The sequence below is a fragment of the Leptinotarsa decemlineata genome, unplaced genomic scaffold (assembly GCF_025532065.1).
Source record: "Leptinotarsa decemlineata unplaced genomic scaffold, Ldec_3_MD MMD2_tig00000133_RagTag_RagTag, whole genome shotgun sequence".
NCBI classification, from domain to species: Eukaryota; Metazoa; Arthropoda; class Insecta; order Coleoptera; family Chrysomelidae; genus Leptinotarsa; species Leptinotarsa decemlineata.
Genome location: NW_027412542.1, coordinates 8026508 through 8050285, shown reverse-complemented (window position 1 = coordinate 8050285; position 23778 = coordinate 8026508). Strand labels below are relative to the sequence as shown.

At 33.0% G+C, this 23778-nt stretch overlaps 2 protein-coding genes across 2 annotated transcripts in view; one reads left to right on the top strand and one right to left on the bottom strand.

The window, feature by feature from the left end:
• The first annotated feature begins 542 nt into the window (after nucleotides 1-542).
• Nucleotides 543-15507, top strand: Prim2 (DNA primase subunit 2). The gene is made up of 6 exons (XM_023158907.2): nucleotides 543-943; nucleotides 996-1249; nucleotides 7201-7379; nucleotides 7453-7705; nucleotides 12861-13124; nucleotides 15288-15507. Exons 1-6 carry the CDS (start codon nucleotides 654-656, stop codon nucleotides 15455-15457), a joined length of 1410 nt encoding a protein of 469 aa, XP_023014675.2. The 5' UTR covers nucleotides 543-653; the 3' UTR covers nucleotides 15458-15507.
• A 4045-nt stretch (nucleotides 15508-19552) lies between these two features.
• Nucleotides 19553-23778, bottom strand: part of RpI1 (RNA polymerase I subunit RpI1) — a 28607-nt gene continuing 24381 nt past the window's right edge. The window contains exons 22-28 of the mRNA XM_074172659.1: nucleotides 21261-21419; nucleotides 20989-21203; nucleotides 20699-20841; nucleotides 20480-20632; nucleotides 20278-20388; nucleotides 20023-20215; nucleotides 19553-19767 (exon numbers count right to left, since the gene is read on the bottom strand). Of these exons, the coding sequence (XP_074028760.1) occupies nucleotides 19628-19767; nucleotides 20023-20215; nucleotides 20278-20388; nucleotides 20480-20632; nucleotides 20699-20841; nucleotides 20989-21203; nucleotides 21261-21419 (1114 nt within the window). The 3' untranslated portion in view covers nucleotides 19553-19627. The remainder of the gene's footprint in view (nucleotides 19768-20022; nucleotides 20216-20277; nucleotides 20389-20479; nucleotides 20633-20698; nucleotides 20842-20988; nucleotides 21204-21260; nucleotides 21420-23778) is intronic.

Here is a 23778-nt window from a genome sequence, read left to right as displayed (position 1 = left end):
CTATAGTGGTATATTTTTTTCTGCCAATATCTGCTTTGACTATTCATGATGATTATAAAATTTTCGCACTGAAAACTTTTTTGGTAATTACTGATTCCAGATGAATCCGTCAGTGTAGTAATCGATTAGTAGTACTAGATCATACTTTCAACTTGTTTAATTGTCGATATTATTCAAATGAAATATTTCAATGGCACCAGTCTCAATAATTTCAAAATAGAAAAAGATTGGGATTTCGCCGTCACGGTGCAAGCAGATAACAATTGTATAATATATGTATTGTTTTCCTTCTTTGATGTTACTATATACAGCGCCGGATGGGCAATATAATGGAGTGGCGTTTGCCAAAGAAAAGTGAGTAAAGGAAACCTACCGCTATAATGAGCTCTCAGTATTTACTTGTGAGGTACCGAATGAAACCTTCGAATTGATAATTTTTCGATATTAAAAACTCCCTTCTTCATCATGAAAAATGAGAAGTAAAACTTCCTATGTTTTTATACCAATTCTATAGAACGCATATGGCCAACTAACGATGTGAAGAAGAAGAAGAATGATTGGAGGTTAATGAAAGTGGCGGGAGATTTTCAATACTTTCTCAACAAATGTTAAAGTAGCTCAGAGTAGTGTTGTGATTTTTTCTATCTTTGAATATGGATACTACAGCTAGAAGAAGGAAAATCAGACAAACTGTAATTAACCAAACTGAAAGTGAACTTTATAACCATGATGTTTATATGTATAAGGACCATCCTCAGCATAATATCCCTTTACATGAATTTGAAGAACTGGCATTAGAAAGACTACAACTGTTACGAATAATAGAAGAGGCTTCTCTCAGGGGCCACAAACAGTTCTCAGAGGAATGGAGAAAATCAATCAATGAAGACCTTGCTAAACATGGTTTGAAAAAATATATGAGATTAATGAGAGGTGCTAATGGGTAAAAAAAACTCCCTCCTGAAGAATTAAATCACTTTTGTTTGTACTTTCAGAAAAAGTGAGCTAGATGTTCAAGCAAGAAGAGCGGACCATCTTTCTCACTACATTTTACGCTTGGCGTATTGCAGATCAGAGGATCTACGGAGATGGTTTCTAAGTAGAGAGTTGGAGTGGTTCAAACTAAGATTTATTATTCAGACTCCCCAAAGTATCACCCAATTTTTAGAGCTCAATAATTTAACATACCAGCATATTTCTACAGAAGAAAGAGATCAGCTTAAAAATGATTTGATTTTGTCTACCCCAGGTAGGTAGCAAGGTTTTTACAAGAACGGCTTTCATAAATGCTCAATTTTATCAGTTTTTGTCAGGGGCAGCTATCATTTATATTCTTCATGTACATACATTACACACTATCAACTTGATAGATTTCACTTTTTGAAATCAACATACCTAAATAACACTTCAAACTGAGAGTTTCCCTGAACAGTGTTTTATACCATACAGTAACTTCTTCAAAAGAAGAATATGTTTTCATGGAGTTTCTTCAAGTAGCGGCAATTTCATCACATTTCTAGAATTTTGCTGGGAAACTGGCAATACCTAGGCACAAAGCAAAACTGCTAGTTCATTGCCATTTTGAATTATATTGAATTCATCTTCAAATCTCAAACGTCAGTTCAGACAGACAAAATGATTATCCATTATCCTAGGCCAGGACATTTTGAAAAGACCTATTTATGTCACTGAAGCATGTGTGGATAACAATTGCAGGTCTTCTTAATTTTTGCAAAATCAGTAATCCAACCACTACTTTAATTCTAACATTTTATTCTATATTCATTCTTATCAGAATTTACACATTGTATTTTATCTATCATGGAGTATCCTGATATTTTAATTGAGTACTTACTGTGTTTTATATTTGATCCTAAATTTAGGTACTTCAAAATAATTTAATAATATTGTGCAATGTATATTGTCTACATGGAAAATAAAGTATTATAAGGTCTGAATCAAAGTCTGCCATCGGACTATGTATGGCCAAACGGATTTGGAAGTTGTGAGAAACCAGAATCCAATCTAGAAAAACTACATGAAAAAAACGTTGAAGATAAATCTGGCGAGTCAACTTCCTTGATACATGAGGTTTACCCGAAGCAGTCTGTTCATTTGAGAACCTCAAGGGATACCGGACTATCTCGATGAAGTAGTTTGGATTTGAAAAAGGAAAGAATAGCTCTAAAAATAAAAATACAAATCGGGAGCTTCAAAGAAAATCCAGAGAGCTAGAACTGGAAGAAAAGAACCGTAGAGAGTTGAAGAAGAAGGAAATAGCTGATAGTTTACACCTTCTTCAACTCGAAGAAAAATTACATGAAGCCGAGATAGATGCCCAAGAAGAGGACAGCAGAAGCAAGGTGCGAAAGTATCACGAGAGAATTAGGTAAAGAACAAGAACAAAGCAACAGAGTATCTCAATTGATAGATTACACATCTGAACAATTTCATTATGATAGAAAAGAAAATCTGTCACGTATTTCTGAAAAAACTGAGAAACCCACTGGTAACATACTCAAGGTTGAAGGACAATTTCTCGAAGAGAAACCAGGAAATATCACATCACAAGACATACAACAGCTTTGCGGAACTGTTGCAAACGTTCTCAGAACGTTTTCTCTCCCAGCTTCAACAACTCAAAGCCCAACGTCACATGAAGTAATGAATCCAGATAAATTTCACATGCGAAAAGTATTAGAGAAGGATTTTCCACAGTTTGATGGCAGTCCCCAAGATTGGCCCCTGTTCCATAAGTATTTCAAGAATCTTCACAAGTTTTGTGACTACAGCAATGAAGAGATCATGCTGAAGCTGCAGAGATTTCTAAAAAGGGAAGCAAAGACAACAGTTGCAGGTTTGATGTTAACTGCCGATAACGTAGACCTTGTGATTGAAATTTTAGAGAAACGGTTCAGAAGACCTGAATACATCACAGATACTTTGATGAACAGAATCAGTATCCTTCCTTCCATAAGAGAAAATAACTTTGAAAAGCTGATTCATTATTCTGCAGAGGTGACCAACATGGTTTCGATCATGAAGAGTCTAGGAAGTAAACGTTATCTCGAAAATCCTCAATTTATTCGAGAGTTACTGATGAAAATTCCGGATTCAATGAAATTATCCTGGGGTGAAAAGGTTGGAATGAAAAAGAGTTATATCAATTTAGAAGATTTCTCTTTGTAGTTGAACAAGAAAGCAAGCTTTGCGTGTAATGTTGGTACCCCACGCAATGAAACATTCTCACAGAAATTCACAAATCAAATAAAGAGAAATGAAAGAGTCTGCAATACTCACACCCAAAACACTCACAAGAGGTGTGGTTATTGTGATAAAATACACTAAGAAAGCATTTGTCCACAAATGAATTATGAGGACCTGAATAAAAGATGGGAAACGGTAACCGAAAAAAAACTATGTTTCAGTTGCCTTCAAAAGAATCATCAAAAATTCAAATGTAAAAAAGAGGAAGGTTTGTAGAACAAACGGCTGTAAACTTCATCATCATCCTCTATTACACAAAGAATTAGAAGTCAATAGCAACCAGGCAGCGATAGGAAGAGATACTAATGATGATAGTCGAGGAAGAGTATGTTCTGTCAACAAACCCTTTTCGACGATTCTTCTGAGAGTCATTCGTATAAAATAATACGGTCCACAAGGTATTGTCCCTATTCTCGCTCTTTGTGATGAGGCGTCTACGGTGACACTATTAGATGCAGAAGTAACAGAGACACTTGGGCTAACTGGAACAAAGAAATCACTTTGTCTACAATGGACAAACGAAAATGTCATGGAATGTTTACTATGAAAAGAGTCCAAACTGTCACTCATATGTCGTTACCCGAACAACACATCAACATATCCAACTGGAAAAAGTTTTCACATCTAAAAGGTGTTCCAATAAAAGATATCGATCATGAAAAACCTTCTCTGCTTATTGGACAAGATAACATACATCTGATATTTGCGAGACAGATAAGAACTGGCCAAGAAAATCTTCCTGTAGCCAATAAATGTAAGTTAGGTTGGGTTGTACACGGACCAAGTCCAAATAGCAGGGAAAACTCTTTCAAAGCCCATACTTTACAGATTTGTGAAGAAAAGACGACTGATGAAGAGCTGCAGAAGATGGTAGAAAAATCTTATCTGACCGAAACATTTGGTACTTTGAACGCATCTCGTGAAAGTTCACGAGCATTAGAACTGATGAGAAACACCTTAAAGTACACCAGAAAAAACTACGAAATCGGTTTATTGTGGACAACCGATAACATACAGCTACCTGAAAGTAAATTCATGGCACTCAAAAGACTAAAATGTGTCGAAAGAAAATATTGTCTGAATGAAAAATTTGGGAAGAAATATTGCAAGAAAATTATGAAATATGAAGAGAAAGGATATATAAAGAAGTTGAGCTTAGAGGAAGAGAAAATTGACAATCCTCATTCTTGGTATCTTCCTCATTTCGCTGTAGAAAATCCCATCAGGTCGAATAAAATCAGGCTAGTCTTTGATGCCGCAGCAAAATCAAGATATATAAACTTGAATGATGCTCTACTCTCTGATCCAGATTTGTTGCAGTCATTGGTTGCAATTTTATGGAAATTTCGACAAAGGCGTTTCGGTTTTTTTGGAGATATTCGAGAGATGTTCCATAGAGTAGGAATACAAGAACGAGATAGATGTGCTCAACGATTCCTTTGGCGAAATTTGGAAAGCGACAGATCTCCTGATATATGAAATGTTGGTCATGACTTTTGGAGCAACCTGTTAGCCCGTATGTGCTCAATTCGTAAAAAACACAAATGCTGAGACATTTTCTACGAATCCAGGCATCCCAACAGCTATTATCAAGAAATTCTATGTAGATGACTACTTTTTTTCAAAAGACACTGAAGAAGAAGCACTAGAAACGATAACAGAAGTATGTAAAGTCCAGAAGGTTGCCGGATTCGAAGTAGTTAACTAGATGACAAACTCCTAACTGATTCGAGATAAGCTATCTGATGATATATTACTGGTGGCTACAAAAAATATGGATACACTTCCTTACATCGAATATTAGGCTTATGCTGGGATCCCGGAAACGACGAATTTTCCTTCAGACTGACTTCAGAAAACTTAGTGGCGGAACAACCTACAAAGAGGAAGGTTTTGCGAGCTTTGATGTTGGTATACGACCCGCTAGGTTTGATCTCTACTTTCACAGTGAGAGGTAAAATACTGATGCAAGATATTTGGCGAGTAGGAATCGATTGGGATGATTTGTTACTTGAAGAACTTCTCATTGCTTGAAAAGATTGGTTGAGTGACATGGAGAAAATTGTACAGATCAAAATTCCAAGATGCTATAATCCATTGATTCCATCAGCATTACGAATCGAAATTCACACATTTTGTGATAGTAGTGAGAAAGCATTCTCAGCAGCTAGCTTTCTCGCGTCATTGGAGAAGACAGAACTGATGTTTGTCTTATCTCAGCGAAAACGAGAGTTTCTCCTCTAAAACTTCGGAATATAGGCGCCCAGTCTCGAAAATTTCAGATTGGAGCTAGAGGAAAAGTAATTCCTCCAGCGGGGGGAGAATGTTATATTATATTAATTTGTTCATATTTAATTAGTTTGCCTTGAATTGTTTATAATATGACCCTGTAGATAACAAAATAAAATGTTTGAATTGTTACTGATAATTTGTCAAAGAAAAGTCAATAAAAGTTTATCCCGACTAAAAGTAGGATTTATTGAGCATTTTCGAGCTTGACAATTATCAAGGAAACAACACTGTTAAACGCCATCACACTCATAATTCAATCTACCAAAAAAATTAGCTATATTCATTTCCATCAATTTTGATATTATCAATACAGTTTTTTCTGAAAAAAATTTCAGTTAAACAGAGAATATCTAAATTCCTTAAGACAGATGAACATATATAAATAATTGATCAGCTTTCATATGATTTATTCCTCCTACATTCAACACTAGCACTCTGGGATTAAAAGACTGATGAATTGATTTTCATCTCAGACTCTTTTCCTTGTAAAAAATATCCGATGAAAGAATTCACTGGCCATTTACTGGTGTCCATGACAGGTCTAAAATTTTGTTGTGCTATGGTTACCTTCAAAGGGGCATATATTTATGAAAACTGAATTTAGTTTTTCACAGGGTACTTCTGGAAAATTAACTTCAAGAAATTTTCTTAGCTCTTCTGAATATACAATTAATTCAGTTTTACACACATAAAGGTTTACCATCTTCTATTTTCCCTTTTATTGTCAAGTATTCATTATTTGTGTCCGTTATGAGCTATTCTCCAATTCTGGGTATTCACTGATGTATGTGATCTATTTTCAGAATCGTCTTTGACCAAATTTATAATTTCAGAACTTATTTGAGTCTGGATTTTGAAAAATTTCTGTTTTCAGAATTGTCTCTGACTAAATTTATTATTTCATCACATTTCTGCTCAGACTGAATTTTGAGTAGATCTGATGAAAGATGATTTAGTTTGATATTTGTATCACCCTGTATTGTAGTTTTTTAGTTTGCTGTAGTTGGTTAGTCATTTTTTTGTGAGCCAGTTTAAAATTTTATTTAGCATTTTTCTATTGATTAAGATGGAATGGACAAGTATCAATTGGAATAGGAATTAATGAGCGTAAAAATGACTGAGATGGTTATTTTGAAATAGATAGTTAACCTTTTGGAAAGTAATTCTCTTTCCATTCACAAGACTTGAAAAATTCACTTGTGAAAAATATCTCAGATGTTGTTCGCTAGTGAATTTTTTAGGTTTTGCAGATTTACCAGGTTCTCTATTGATTTGGCCTTGTTTTTTTTTCTCTTCAAATTGTGTAAGGTTAGAAACATTGACTTCTCTACAAAAAATTTGAAATAATTATATGTCAGAGACGCCCGCCCTATTAGGAATTTCTCTACATAAAACGACCCATTTTAGATGCCCCCTATATTATTCAATGCAATGAACTATTATTGACATAAATTTCTGTGTTGTGAATGTTTTGTCCGTATGAATTATACCTATTGTTTTTTTTTAATGATCTGTTTTCTCCTTATATTCTGTTAATACTCAGCATATGTACCAATTGCCTAATGAATAAATAAGTACCTACTTTAAGTATTTATAACATGTTAGTGTAATGTTAACAGAATATGTAAATGATTTTTCTAGGTATGTCTAATGTTTCTTGTGATGCAAGCGACATCTATAAAGTAAATTTCAGTGAAGTCTTGCCACTGGTCAAGAACAGGAGGGTTTATCTTCATCGAGGTTATGCATACATACTCACTAGCGATTTGATAGTTTGTGTTCAGTCCAAATTTAGAGCAAGTCTCAATGAAGCGCTGAATGTGAGTTATGATTTCATTAATCTTTCATCAACATTTAATCCCAGTAGAGGATTTTCAAAATTGAAATTTTTAGATATACAGCCATCGACTGTCATCCATTGATGATGATCGACTGAATTCCTTGTTAACCAATCTACACAATGCTTACACTGGTAGAAATTACATACATGAAAGCGATAAGGAGGGTATTGACCCAGCTAGTCTGGATATCTATGCAAAGAAGAATTTCCCGTTATGCATGAGTCATTTGCACCATGTTTTCAAGAGCAGTCACCACCTCAAACATTATAGTAGATTACAGTATGGATTGTTTTTAAAAGGAATAGGTGAGTTTTCAACCATATCTCTTAGAGCATGCTCCAATTCACATTTAATTTTGGTGAAATGCTCTTTCTGAAGATACAGTGATCCCAACTTTGACATGAATTCAAATGAAAACTTCAATTCCTTCAAAAAAAATGGAACCAACACACCTCTGTTCATTTTTAAATAAACATTCTTTGTTAAGTAAAATGCTGCATTGATTTCATTACATTAAATTACGGCAATGTTTTCATTATTAAACAAAATTTTAGTATGGTGAACGGTAAGGTATGCCCAGCCGTGATTCTTTGTGATTTAAGTAGACCATTTGACTGGGTTAATCATTAAAAACTTATCTCCAAATTGGAAATATATGGTATAAGAGGGGGTTCTCTCAGTTGGCTGATATTTTTTGAAAATATAAAACAATTTGTGTGAATACTAATCAAACGAATTAATAAAATTTATAGAGTCAGTTCTGGTTATCTGAATCTGAGTATGGGTGTGCCACATAACATCGAATCGGCAGTTACTGGAGGTCATTAAACCACTCATGCAGATGACTCACTGGTTATATTTGCACCAAATACAAAAAATTAGAAAACAATTTTGCCAGAATAGTAAGCCGGATATCAAATTACTTCAATAACGATGATTTATTCTTCACTGCAGGTGAAACAGTAGTTATTCGTATTCACAAATTACAAAACAGAGTAAAAAACATATATTTCATGGTGAATAAGTCATCATAGAATAGAATAGAATAGACATTCATGTAGTACATACAGATATAAAACTTTATCAGACTAGTCAGAACAAAACATAAAGCAACTGCGCTTATTTATAGTTACAATGTCTACATACATGTTAGCAGTTAAATACACATATGAAAAAGATGCAATAACGGTGATTAGCTCAAATTAGTTAAAATTGTAAAATCTATATATTTGTACGAGTAAAATAAAGTAATTATAGAATAATACCTAGAGTTGTAGAAATTCTTCAGTAGAATAAAATGCATTTTTTGTAAGGTAGTCAAGTAAAGCACTTTGGAATTCAGTGAAACGTGTTAGGAATCACACGTTGAAAGTTAACATCTCGTTAATCTTTAGCTCGCACAAGTTTCGACTTCTGTGGGTTGTCGTTCGTAAGGGTGCGATAGCTGGTTAACGGAAAAACAGATTTTTTTTTAAACATGTTTCCAAATAGCTGAAGTGCCTCATTATAGCAGATGATACCCTGATAACTTGAGGATCCCAGACCAAGAGCCAGTCGAGAGTAGGGTAATCGCAGTTCATTACCATTCCGATTGTGATGTTCATGTATCAAGTTATTTTTTATGTAGCTTGATTCATGTTTCTTGATATTCATTGTTATTATGAAGATATACAGTGAAGGCAATGTTAAGAGTGCCAGTTCAGTAAAGGTATTTCTACAGGATTCTCTGTGGCGTAGACCTGCCATACATCTCATTATCCTTTTTTGCACAGTGAATACTTTTGTCATATGGGCAGAATTTCCCCAAAAGGCCAGCCCATAAGGCATTGCAGACTGTATGAATCCAAAATACGTCAGTTTGAGTACCTGCAATGAAGCAGTTCCCTGTAACTGCCTCATTAAAAAAAATAAGCTACTCATTTTTGAGGCTAGATTTTCTACATGTACTTCCCAAGTCAGTTTTTGATCAATTGTAAGTCCAAAGTATTTAATATGACTGACCTACTGTATAGATTTATGATCGATTCTTTTGAGGGGACTGTAATCATATGAACTATTTTTTTGATGGAAGAGCATGAAGACTATTTTATTTGTATTAACTAGTAATTCATTATTTTTACACCAGTGTGATAATTCTTCTGCAGTTTTGTTTGCGATTTCTATCGAGAGTGGAAGGTTGTTTTTTGCTACTATTTGGCTTATATCATCTGCATATGTTATAGTTTTATTTGGTGACAAAGATGCAAGTACTATATCACTCATAAAAATTATGAAAAATAGCGGGGCCAGTGTTGATCCTTGTGGGACCCCCATTGTAACAAGGGCAGGTTCTGATTTTATCGAATCAATAACTACTACCTGCATTCTGTTTTTTAGATATGAGGCAACCCAGTCATTGGCTAACCCCTTAATCCCCATTCGGTAAAGTTTTTCAAGAAGTAAGATCAAAATATAAGCAGACTGGGAATTGCCTCTTATTTAGGTCCATATATATGTGATCAGAGTTCATTTATTGCAGAAGATGTTGATCTTTTCTGCTTAAAGCCGTGCTGGCAATCAGGATTAAGTTTGTGATGTTCAGTGAATTTACTTAATCTCATATGTAGCTATAATCAATTATTTTTGCTAATTGTGATTGCAAACATACGTTTCTGTAGTTGTTTACTTCATTTTTAGATCCTTTGTTTTTATAGATAGAGACAGATTTTGATATTTTGAGCGCATCATGATAAATCCCTTGACAGAAAAATTTGTCTATAATAACAAATACTTACCGCAAAGTAAGATTTTTGGGAATCAGAGTGGAACTAGCAAATGTTGTTGAAAATAACTCATGTGAAAAAATAAAATATTTAACGAAAACTTCACATTTGGTAATCTCGAGTCCGTGCAGGCTTTCGCCTTTCTCTTCCAGATTGTCTAGATATAGCGATGATTTTTCCTGGGAAAACAGATTCTGTAGAATGTTTAGATCTAGCAGTGGTTTTCCCAGAAGTAACAAAAGATGTAGTATCTGTTACTGAAACAGAATAAAATCTGTTAGAAGATATTGATGATCCAGATGATTGAGTAGAACCAAAACTCACATTTTTCTGAGGCCCTTTAACTAAGGTGGACCTCAATTGATTTATATGCCTTTTCATGGTTTTATCACAATCTAAATTGAGAATGTAATGCCGAATACCAAATTTCTTTTTTATTTTACCAAATTTCCAACATGCTTGTTATTTATGAAAAGTTGAGGCTGAACTATCTCCCCCCACTTAATATGATTATATAGTATTCAAGTTTGTAAATGACTGCAGGTTTGTAGGGAAAATTTGCATGGTGAATTCTTGACTACTGGTTGAGATATAATCATAGTAAAAATCCACCAGTAAGTCCACTCCCACTACTTTCATTCATGAATTCACATAGTTCTCGAGGACATCGAACGAAGTGCGGAGCCAATTTCGTTCTTTTACCATAGGCGTGCGCTCATATAAAAACGAAATTTAAGTATATTGTAGAAGATTTTGTGTAGAAGTTACCAACCACAAAAACTAAAAACAATAATAACAACAGCAAATAAAATAAACACAATATCAATTTACAACCGTTTATTATAACTAATCCGGTGCCCGTGGTACCGTCGAATCCTTCGATACTACAGCACTGAACGCGTTGGATGGTAATCTCATCCTAAGAGCGGTTGATCACGTGCCTAATAGTTGTATTATTCTACTGCAAAATAACTCTGATTCGTCAGAACCAAGTGCCGTTGCCCGTTAACGAAACAGATTTTCCTGAACTGTTTCTTTCATGGTTTTTTGGTCGTTCACAGCGGCTCTCAGTCGGTGTTCCAACGTTCGCATGTTACTTTCAGCAAGTCGATTAGTATCAGGATATCCAGTAGCCATGAACTTTTGAAGTATATCATTGAAATTGCAGTACATATGGATCTCTCCAATAGGGGTATGCTTTGAATAAATCTAAATTGCAATAATATCGAGAGTTTCGAAGACTATTATGAACATCCAATCTGTCATTAACGCCACATTTATAGTTGACACAGAGTCTTACTTTTTTGTCAGGTTCTGGCACAAAAACAAAAGGGGAACCCCAATGGGATGTAGATATTGGAGAAACGATACCTTCGGCTTCTAGAATTATCGACTTTGATTCAAGTTTATTTCGATTATGGGAGGACGACAATAAAGTAGTTGAACATACTCAAGAGACATGGCCTTCCTTCGAACAGTATGCACGAATTTTGTTTTGTCAGTGCGACAATCATTGATTTTATGATTATCCTTCCCCACATCGTATACGTAACAACTCTTTTTGAAAAATATACTTTCAAATTTGCGAGTTATTTCCTTACTACAAATCTTTGATGCTTCTAAAGCAGTGGCTTTGGTCTGAATATTTTCAAATGTGGTAGTTATACTTGACTGTAGTATTTGTTCTTGTAACCAGTTGTCTAGAAGTCCACGGATAAATTAAGCACGAAGAAAAATATCAGCTACTGAAATTACTTTGTCAAATTCTCATCTTACTGAGAAATCGTATTCTACGAGATCTTGTTGAAGAGCTGTAACAACTGTACTTTTTTTTTGGTATGAGCAATTGTTCAAAAGCTTTTATTGATTGGTCGTAGGTCAGGTTTTTGACTGGTTTTTCAGGACCTAAGAATGCAGCTAAGCTATTGTAATGTGATGAACCTATTGAAACACATAGTAGCTGGACTGTATTCTCCTCATCTTTAACGCTTATCATGGTGTAGTAGTTTTCAAACCATTCTAAATAATAAGAAAACTTTGTTTGCAATTTGTTGAAAAATTGTGTCATAAACTATTGTTGCTCTTGCTTTGTAATCATGAAAGTTGCAAACTGTTGGAAATCCATAATAACGAAATTTGAAAGGTATTCACAAACTTGTAAAGCAGGCAGAGTCAGTGGTAATAGACGGTAAACTATTAGCTGTTGAATGAATATGTAACCCTGAAGAGGCATAAGCCTATAACAGGGCCTCCTTTATATCAACCATGTAACATACTTTGAAAACCAAAAATGAATAAACATTTCAGATCAGAGGCAGTGGATAATTATAGTACAGGAGAGATATAACAATCTTCCCCAGTAGGAAATGTTTTTATAGCACAAAATCGTTTTCTGTGGTGAATAACAAATTATTCAAACAGAAATCATGTGAAGGACTTGAATAGTTTCCCTGTATTCAAAAAATCATTGAAGAATTATTTATTGTAAACATGTTTTTAAACTTCACCTACAGGACTTCTTTGAATAACTCATTCATTTCCTTTTAGATAATGAGCTTGTTTTCATCCTTTTTTTTATTTATATTATGTGTATTTGTATTGCACTTTCTACACAATACAATTTCATTGTCTCATTGAAAATAAAGAATATTTATTATTCTCAATATTATCATTATTTAATATTCTTTTTTTATTTTAGGCCTCTTATATGAAGATGCCATGGAATACTGGAGACAGGAGTTCACCAAAAAAATTGACAATGAAAAGTTCGACAAAGAATATTCTTACCTGATCAGACATATGTATGGAAAAGCGGGAGGTATGACGGATTATTCTCCTTATAGCTGCATGAAAATCATTATGGGTTCTGTTGGGACGGGTGAACACCATGGGTGTCCTTTCAAGCATTGGGACTCCAGCATTTTGAAGCAAAAAATAGTTGAACAGGGAATAAGTTCAGAAGGTAGGTCTACACATTTGAAAAATGAATTAATTTTGTGAAGAACAGGTATTTGCTTAAAAGTAATTCCGGGTTCCTCTCTGAAACATTCGAACTAAAAACGACAAACACGTTATTTTCTAGAAAGTAAAAGTTGCTTGGAAGTGAGTAATTTCGGGTTCTTTGCCAAAAAACTTTTATTGAAATAAACATTCAATTTCTAGTGTTAAGTCAACATTTTTAATCCATGGTTGAGAAAAATATCAATGTTGGTTGCTAGTAATTCTTGTTTTTTTCGAATAATAACGACAAAAACATTATTTCGGGTAATAAGTCAAAGTCTGATTGTTTGTTAGTCAGTGATAAGTCATACTCTATGTCTCTAAGAATTTTTTCACTACTAACCTGATAAATTGCTATTATTTACTCCATTCCCCTAAAGAGAATTAATATTTCTCACCCTTGGTAAATAATGATAATAAAAAAACACCTAGGTAAATAATGAGAACAATTCTATAATTTTAAAGATATTCACAGAAACTTTTGTTAACTTAATTATCAACTAGAAGTAGGAAATTGAACATTGGAAATATGCTTGAAACTTATTTGAAATTATAATTAATTGTACAATTGTGACAAATCAGGCGGGGTACACATCATCTCTAAATCATCATCACTTGAATTTTCACCCATTTTTCAATTAATTATATTGACGATTTACTTATATAGATCTTTTAACTTCTTCAAAATGACATCTAAATTTGAATTAAAACCGCATTTGGCAAACTGACAGCAATAATAATCATTGTATAGTGTTTGGTTGTCATGGAAACGCCGGCAAACGTTTTCATGGCCTAAGTAGATGTTGCGCTCATCGACATCGCGTATTCAACATGGAAAATGTACCGTTTCAATTTGACATGCAACAATTCATAGCTGCCTTGGATTATCATATAACCAAAGAAATGTTTTTCTCACTATAATGCAGAATTGAGAAATTCTAAGTTCTGAACATACAAAAGCGATGAGAGAAGTGGAACATTGAAATATATAAAAAATGCAATGAGATATTTCCTAGATTCATATCAAAATTTGACACATGCCAAATTTTTACATAAATAAAGCCAGTCTGATTAGAAACACGCTCCACTCTACTTGATATCCCGAAATATTCAACAAATTGTTGGAAAATTACTAATGCCAAAATTAAAATTGTCAATATATCAATGTTAGTAGTGAAAAAAATTATATATATATATATATATATATATATATATATATATATATATATATATATATATATATATATATATATATATATATATATATATATATATATATATATATATATATATATATATATATATATATTTATATATATATACCTCGGCTAAGAAAGCTATTATTTATCTCGCACATTATATCCTGAGGCGCGTAGCGCCTCAGGATATAAAAATGCTCGGTAAATAATAGCTCACTTCTGACCCTAGGTATATAATATACTATTGTTCTTCAGACAATAAAGAATATTTCTCTCTTTCTCTCCCTTTCTCCAAACGACAAAATTTTATTTCGATATTCAACTGTAAATTTTCTGTCCTATTATTGAAAATATACCAAAGTCGTCTGCTACTAAGCAATTCTGTATTCTTTACCAAAAAACTGAAGTTAGAAACCACAAAATTTTATCGAGTAACAAATCCATTTTTTTTTTATCCAAAATCGAAAAAATACCAAAGTCGTTACTAGTAATTTCGGTTTCTTTGCAATGAAATTCGAAATGAAAACGGCGAATAAATGATTCCTAGTGCCAAGTCGAAATTTTTCTTTTAAATGTTTCAGTTTTACAGATGTAAATAGTAATGAATTTGATGTATCTCATTTCTTTCTATTTCTATTTCTCTTTCTTTCTTTCGTATTAATCCTTTATTATGCGATATGGTATTCTTAACTGGGCTACATATACCTCTTGGTAACATGTTTTCACTTTGCAAAAATTAGTTGTGAGAATTGTGGCAGGACTGAAGTGGAGGCAGACCAAATTATCAGTATGCCTCTAAATGCCTCATTTAACTGAAAAAAAAATATATTCTGGAAATTATTCAAAATGACTCTTGAAAATGATATCTTTGGAATGCTGTATTTTCTATAATTATCAATGAAATTTGAATGAATTTAATTTTAAAGGTGTGAATTCTGTGTTGGAAATGGCTTCTGATGGACATTATCAAATTGCCTGCACCAAGTATTTCGAGTGTGTCCATGGACAAGCACCATCTACAGCAATAAACCATCCAAACCAATATTTTGCAGAAAGTACGAGTTTAGCAAAGGAAAAAGAACAAAAGAGAAGTTAGTTTTTATGTGTGTGACTTACTTGTTTACTATTAAAGATTTTAAATATTCACTTCTATTTCTCTTTCATTTTGAAATTTGTTCAATTCGGTATTCTGAACTGACAGACTCCTAAGCAAGTTTTTATGAAAAACTATGTAAATTTTGAATACACTGATTCGTTACTTGATGAAAACTAAAGTCCAGCAGGCATTTACCAGACTACGACCTAGGTAGTTGGGAGAGATGGATGTTTCTAAATTTCATTTAGTACATTTGGATTTTCATTTCTCGCTTGGGGCTTTGTTCACGAAATGGAGCTGTTACTAGTTAAGTCTTTCTTTCAGATGCAGGTTTCATACATGCAGTCGATCAGCATTGTAATTAATCGAATCCCAGGCACATTGTTGTTTGGGTAGGATCTTTCTTGCATTGATGAGAGATAATACCTTGAAACTCCTCTGTAGGTGATCAACTTGATTGATTTCAGTGTAGTCCTGCTGCTGGATGAAGGAGAAACATCTGCAAGACTTAACCTCTGTGAGGTATCTTGCATGAATGTCTGTAGGATATAATTCAATATCCGAAGTGGTATTAGCCGGGGTACTTCCCGGCAAGTATTTACCAGAACCTACTGTGTAGGTCGTTGGGAGAGATGAATGTTTCAATACAAGTTCAATAATGGTGATCTATTCAAATCTAGTTGGTCACTCATTACAATGTTTGAATTTTTAAGTTTATTAATTTCCATTGCTTTCAAATGATTCAGTTTCAGACCTTTATTTTCTATGTGCAAAATTTCGAACTCTTCATTAAAGATGTGATTTTCTTCTAGAAGATGATTTGAGTATGTTGAATTTGTTTTCTTATTTACATAGCTCGTATGATGTTCCTGGATTCGATTCCTAACTGTTATTATTTTTAACTAACTTTCCCAACGTATTACTTGTTCTATATGCAATTTTAATATCTCGATTCCTCAAAAATGAAGCCACTTTTTCCGTTGGTTGTCCAAAATACGTTAAAGATCTATAACTTTAATTATCTACCTTATCAATGGGAAAAACGTCTCGAATCGCTTTTGTGTAGACTTTCTTGGCAAGTATTTTGTTTATTAATTCGGCCTTAAACCCATTGTTTACCGCTTTTACCGTTTACTTTGAAATTTTGGGGATAGAAACTGAAATAGCATTAGGAGGGACATTTAATAGCATTAATAACAAGCACCAAGCGTCACATATCATAAAGTCAGAATTTTTGACAGAAGGTAGTTTTACGAATGAATTGAAACTTGTGAAATCAATACGTAGTAAAATTAACGAAAATGATGTATATTACATCATCGATATTATAGAGCAGATAAAGGGAATACTGTGGTTGCTATTGACCGAATTGACTATGTCAACAAAACCCTTGATTTCTTGAATTTAGGAAATTTTGAAACGCCGAAACGTGATCCAACTAATTCATTCCAAAAACAAGTGAAGGATTTTTTGAAAAATTCAAACATACTTTTCACTGAGAGGGAAAAGTTCAAATTAACATTGATAAACCCCCAAATGCCAAAATTATATTCACTCATAGAACTGCACAGAGTTATCCAATTAGACCAGTGGTTTCCTTTGTCACTGCACCATCAGTGAAATTATCAGAAAGGCTAATCAATATCATCTTGAACCATTGAACCTTCCAACCAAAATTTAGTCTACGGAATTCATATGACTTAATCAATAAAATAGAGAACATACCTCTACCAGACAACGCAAAATTACTATCCTTTGATGTGCAGAATCTTTTTCCCAGCATACCTCCTGATGATACTATTACTTTAGTAATAGAATTATTAGATAAAAATAGAGTGAACCCAATCATAAAACGAGAAATAATTGACCTTCTGTCATTATGTCTCAACCAAAATTATTTTCAATTCAACAACAGTATTTATTCCTCCTCAAAAGGTTTGATTATGGGAAATCCATTAAGCCTTATGCTTGCAGAAATTTTCATGGATAATCTAGAGAAGTCGATTTTTAAACATCCTTTGATTAAGAATTTCTTGTATTGGCATAGATATGTGGATGACGTTTTGGTATGTTTTACAGGTACTAAGAGGCAATTAAATACTTTTCATAGGGATATTAACAAAATTCATGAAAACATTAAATTCACTATTGAAATAGAAACAGACAACTCAATCAATTTACCTAACAATTAGTAGAATGAACAAAAAACATGATTTTTCAATTTATCACAAACCATCCTATACGGATATTACTATACATTACAATTCTACCCATCCTTATCAACACAAAGTAGCAGCTTATAATAGCATGATTCACAGATTAGTCAATGTTCCTCTTTCAATAGATAATTTCGATAAAAAACTTATTATCATCAAGCAAATTGCGGTAAACAATGGGTTTAAAGCCGAATTAATAAACAAAATACTTGCCAAAAAAGTCTACACAAAAGCGATTCGAGACGTTTTTCCCATTGATAAGGTAGATAATCAAAATTATAGAGCCTTAACATATTTTGGACAACCAACGGAAAAAGTGGCTTCATTCTTGAGGAATCGAGATATTAAAATTGCATATAGAACAAGTAATACGTTGGGAAAGTTAGTGAAAAATAATAAAGACAAAACATCCAAATTCGAGAATTTAGGAGTATATAAATTAAAGTGTGGAACGTGCCCTAAGGTATATATTGCTCAAACTGGCAGGACATTTAGGAATCGAATCCAGGAACATCATACGTACTATGTAAATAAGAAAACAAATTCAACATATTCAAATCATCTTCTAGAAGAAAATCACATCATTAATGAAGAGTTCGAAATTTTGCACATAGAAAATAAAGGTCTGTAGCTGAATCATTTGGAAGCAATGGAAAATGATTCAAACATTCTAATGAATGACCAACTGGATTTGAATAGATCACCATTATTGAACTTGTTTTCTTAAAAACCGAGAAAGAATTATTATTGATGTAGATGTGAGGCAATATGCTTTAGGTAATCATAATTGAACAGGTACGTTATGTAGAGGTTCAGGTAATTTCTTAGAGGTAGTCTCAGTTATGATTACCTGTAGTATATAAGTAGTAATGTAAGGATGATTTGATGTACAAATCACTTGAAAAAGCTAATGTCTTAGCGAAACATGTTGTGATATATTTTTCAAATAAAGTTGGTGGAGATCAAATCGTTGAGGTGTAGTTTTTGAAATTACTATGAATCTTCATCAAGTAACGGCCGAATCAATCAGAAAAATAAAATAAAGTTAAGTTTACTTATTGTATAGTGTAGTCAATTATTACAGTACCAATTCTACCGAATCATAAATTTGCTTGATATTTTCAATTACAAATTTTAAATAGTTTCTGAAGAGATTTCAAATATAATCAACTTTATATGTTAATTTAAAGTGTTTTGAGTCTGAGTTGTTTGTGTTTACCAAATGAAAAATTGGCAGATTCGTTTTTGAAAATGAGTAGGTATAATTTTTGCAACATTTGTGTTAAAATTTTCAGACCAAATAAATTTTTTTCACACAAAAACTCCACATGACAAATTGTTCATGAAGAAAAATGTATAACATTAGGTCATTTGTTAAAAAAAAACATTTGCCAAAAATCAATTTTGTCCATATTTTCTTCGATGTCTATAGTATCGGCTTCTTGGATATAAGTCTCGTGTTCTGGGTACGCACCGAGCCACCTAGGGAGCATCACGGCTATTCACAGCCTATGTAACATTGCAGGTACCCTTCAGGCACCTGGAATTATCCAAAAAATCACCAAATACTTTTGGTTTCTACTTTTACAATTCACTTCCACTGAAGTTGAAGAGTTTGCCAACACATACTTTTAAGCGAAAACTAAGAAATGTTCTTGACGATCTGTGTCCTTATACAACAAAAGAATTTAGTAGCAACTCAGCTTTAATTTAGTCATTCAACATTAAATAGATTATCATATGAAATTTTAATTGTATGTTTTTATGACTGATAATATTTGAGTATTAAGTATTTGAGAAAAAATATACTTAGACCACCAAGTGACTTCGTGTCAATAGTGAATATCATGAAAGGTGAAGGAAAATAAAAAAAGTAAGAGAAAAACAAAAAATGGTAGTTTTTATGTCAACTTCAAAATTACAAAAAAATATACATAGCAAATTGTTTTCAAATTCAATCACAGTCATTACCATAATTTTGTTTAAATTCATTGGTTTTAATTTTGTGAAACAATGAGACACATCCTGTTCCGGTTCCAATAGGCTTTCCCACCATGAGAGAACTTGAGGGGTTTTGTAGATCATCTCGCTTTCCTGTAACAAATCAAAAAGATACTGAGTAAGATGGAAGAGCAATATCTGCCGTAATTTATCATGTGCAGATGTTGAATTCTGCCATTTGTTAGGTTACGTTGTTAGTATCTTTTGTACTGAGTAACCTTTCAATAAAAGCATTTATTATTATTATAAAGAGTCACAAATACTTTACGAATCATAAATGTTGGTCAGAAATTGAAATTAGTGAGGTGTTTTTTATACAGTTTATATCATGTTCATGTTAAATTATACCTCTAATAACGGCATTCTTGAGGTAGGTTAAAGAAGACTCAAACGACATTTGCTGCAGGGGCGAAGGGCTACTTTCCATTCCTTTTCGACTCATAGGTTCATAAGTTCCACTGAAAGTCATATAGTCTGCTATCAAGGACAAATGCCTTGGATCCACTTTGATTCCATAAACGTCAAACACATCTTTAACTTCCTAAAATCAGGTTGTTCACTATAAAAACTGATTTCAACTAGAAGTAATGATTGATCTATTACCTTAACTATTATTTTTGATGCAGCTTCTATACCATAAGTCCAGGCAAATTGATGTATATCATTACAGTGCAGTCGTAGAAGATCCAGGGTGTCATGATGTTTAAACATTTCCTTAAAAAAATTATAATAATTTGTACATGGGGCTTGCTTCATACTTTGATATTTTTCAATTATCTGATTTGAATATAGTGACTGAACTTACGACAATATTAGCCCCATCAGTTCTCAACATTAATGAATCATTCTTGGTGTACGTAATAGCTCTTTTGATACCTGATATTTGCCATATGACTGATTTATTGGCAACATCTTTCAACATTTCGGTTAGATGTAATTTCTTGTAGTTCAGAGGCAACTGAAATATTCAATTCATGTTATCATCAATTCAAATTTCAACACATCACCTGAAAAATGTACTCACTCCAAATGTTATTTTACACCATAAATATTTTTTGGTGTCTTCCAAGTAATTCTGAGCAAAATTATGGGACTCAACTACTGAATTTGGTTCTGTTTGCTGATTTTTTTCGACGTCTTTCATATCTTCGTTTCCTTCCAACTCTTCTGGAAAATTAAATAGAAAAGATGAATTTTTTTCACTACTAATTATAATTCCGAATGAAAACACCATTGGTTTTCAAAAAAATTCAGTCAATTAGTTTTTCCAGCTATTTATGTCTATCAAAAATTCGAGTTAATTCAATTAATTACCATTGTCCGAATCTGAAGCTTCCTTTTCCTCGTCTTCTGGTTCTAAACCATCCCGGATTTCCTTGAATTTAATTGTTGTTTTTGCATCTTCACTATCCTCTACTTCATCTTCGGAGGAACTCATTTGCGCGTTTTCATTTCTTATCTGACTTTCCCCTTCATTGTCCTCCTCTGTGTTGGCACTTCTTTTTTTTCTAGACTCATCCATCGTAATGCTACAACAGAATATTCAAAAGTATACTAGACAATACACCAAATGTATTTGTTCTTACATGTGGCTATTGATTTTGGTAAATTTTCTGATTGCTGCAAACATTTCACCAAAGAAATTTTGTTTCATATGGTGAAGGATCTGTTTTGGCTTCACGCAATATTCATGACCGTAACACGATCGTGGTAGAAAGTTGAATTTAATTTCATACTGGTGTTGCCTGAAATGTATAAAAGAACAGATTAGAAACAGTAGAAGACTAGGTATAATTTACAGAATTTTACTAGACCTATTTAACTAATTTAAATTAACATAAATTGGTGCCAAAATTTGGATTTTGAAACTAGATTTTTTGTGTTTATCTCAATTCAATATATATAGCGTGTCTCACTTCTCATGGAAACACCCCCGTATCTTCCGTAATATTCGAGGTAGAACGATGAAACTCTCTGGACTGATGGAAATGCTCAAAATGCACCTACCACCTGAATGAGGTTGGCCAAAGTGATATACACTGTCCGCCACTCGCGATGGAACACCCCATTTTCACGGTAAAACATATTAGGGGGCAAAATAGGCTCAAAATTCCTTCAGATTCGTGATCAGGACTACCAACTTACTACGATTACACTTTTTTCCTGAAAAAATTTCAGCCCTGAAAAATCCGAATTTGTCTCACTTCTTATGGAAACACCCTCGTATCTTCCGTAATATTCGAGGTGGAACCATGAAACTCTCTGGACTGATGGAAATGCTCAAAATGCACCTACCACCTAAATGGGGTTGGCCAAATAAATATACACTGTCCGCCACTCGCGATGGAACACCCCATTTTTACGGTAAAACATATTAGGGGGCAAAATAGGCTCAAAATTACAACTTACTACGATTACACTTTTTTCTTGAAAAAATTTCAGTCCTGAAAAATCCGAATTTATTTCACTTCTCATGGAAACACCCCCGTATCTTCCGTAATAATTGAAGTAGATTTTTTTTTTGGTTTTGACATCAAAACATGAACGAAATTGAATGAAACTGATGTAATTCAATCCCTTCAAATGATTTCAGACCACAATTCAGCAAGTAGGTAAAATAATCTAAATTTTACCTGTTCACCGAGTGCGATTTTTTCTTTGAAAATTAACAGTTGTTTCGGTGTTGCAATGAGTATGAAGATTAATTTTGTTTCGGATGGTAAAATGTTTCCTCAATATTTTGAGGACCCCGCACATTTCTTATGAGAAATGGCTTGCCTTGAATTTTGCCGAAATTTTGATATGTTGCAGTTCTTGATGTGCTGATTGAAAGTGTCCACAGCCAAAGCTCAGAACTGTACAGTTTTCGAGATGTGAACCTTTGAATATAGTTTTTTCCATTTTTTGCAGTTTTTGCTCATCAATCGAGAGCTCTCACTTCTGGTTGGGATAGAATTGGGATAGTTTCACGAGTAATCTTCTTGAGTTATAATAGATGCCGCCATCGATAATTTTTCATACACTGCTTCACACAGCGGTTTTTGTAAAACCCTTCTAGTGAAAATCATAGAATAAACTCTATTGATTAGTTTTTTTTTTTTAATATGGATTTTCATCAAGTATCGGCCAGTTCTATTCAATCACACTATCACGATAATCTGAGAATGTGGTGCTGTGACGTTTTCCTCAGATAGGCTCAAAATGGATGATAGCATCTCACAGCATCTGTATCTTTCATACCTGAGAGTACTCTCCAAATATAATGAAGGGGTTCAGGAATTGGAATCGAACTATTTTGCGTCGTAATATGTTTTACCGTAAAAATGGGGTGTTCCATCGCGAATGGCGGACAGTGTATATCACTTTGGCCAACCCCATTCAAGTGGTAGGTGCATTTTGAGCATTTCCATCAGTCCTGAGAGTTTCATCGTTCTACCTCGAATATTACGGAAGATACGGGGGTGTTTCCATGAGAAGTGAGACACATATGTATATATATATATATATATATATATATATATATATATATATATATATATATATATATATATATATATATATATATATATATATATATATATATATATATATATATATATATATATATATATATATATATATATATATATATAAATAAATTTTTATAACAGACTGCCACTTTCTATAAAGAGGTTGAATTCTGCAAATTTGTTCAGTAAGAAAGTTAAAAACTTATTACTGGACAAATGTTACTACAGTTATAAGGAATATTTAGAGGATTCTTTCACAGAAGAATAATAAGATATATAATCTTTCTAATTTTTCACGTGCTGTTTTGCTTTAGTTTCAGTGTTCTGACTGGCGATTTTATCGTTTTTTTATATATGTGTATATGTTTGTAAATATATATATGTATATTTATTTGACTACGGCAAGAAAAATTGCCACATTTTTTATTTATTTTTTAATTAGCATTTTATATATCTATATGTACCTATACCTTTGTATATTCAAATATTAATTTTTATTTAAGCTTTGATTTCATAATTTTATTCATAAGTAACGTACTGTTCTTTGTAATTAATCATTGATCTACCATATATACGCTATGTATCACAAATGGTG

What these genes read in the sequence shown, in the direction of transcription:
- Prim2 (XM_023158907.2), top strand. Translation starts at nt 654, where the DNA reads ATGGATACTACAGCTAGAAGAAGGAAAATCAGACAAACTGTAATTAAC. An exon ending in GTCTCAATGAAGCGCTGAAT is followed by an intron (nt 7,380 to 7,452) that starts GTGAGTTATGAT and finishes TGAAATTTTTAG; the next exon opens with ATATACAGCCATCGACTGTC. An exon ending in ATTGTTTTTAAAAGGAATAG is followed by an intron (nt 7,706 to 12,860) that starts GTGAGTTTTCAA and finishes TTTTTATTTTAG; the next exon opens with GCCTCTTATATGAAGATGCC.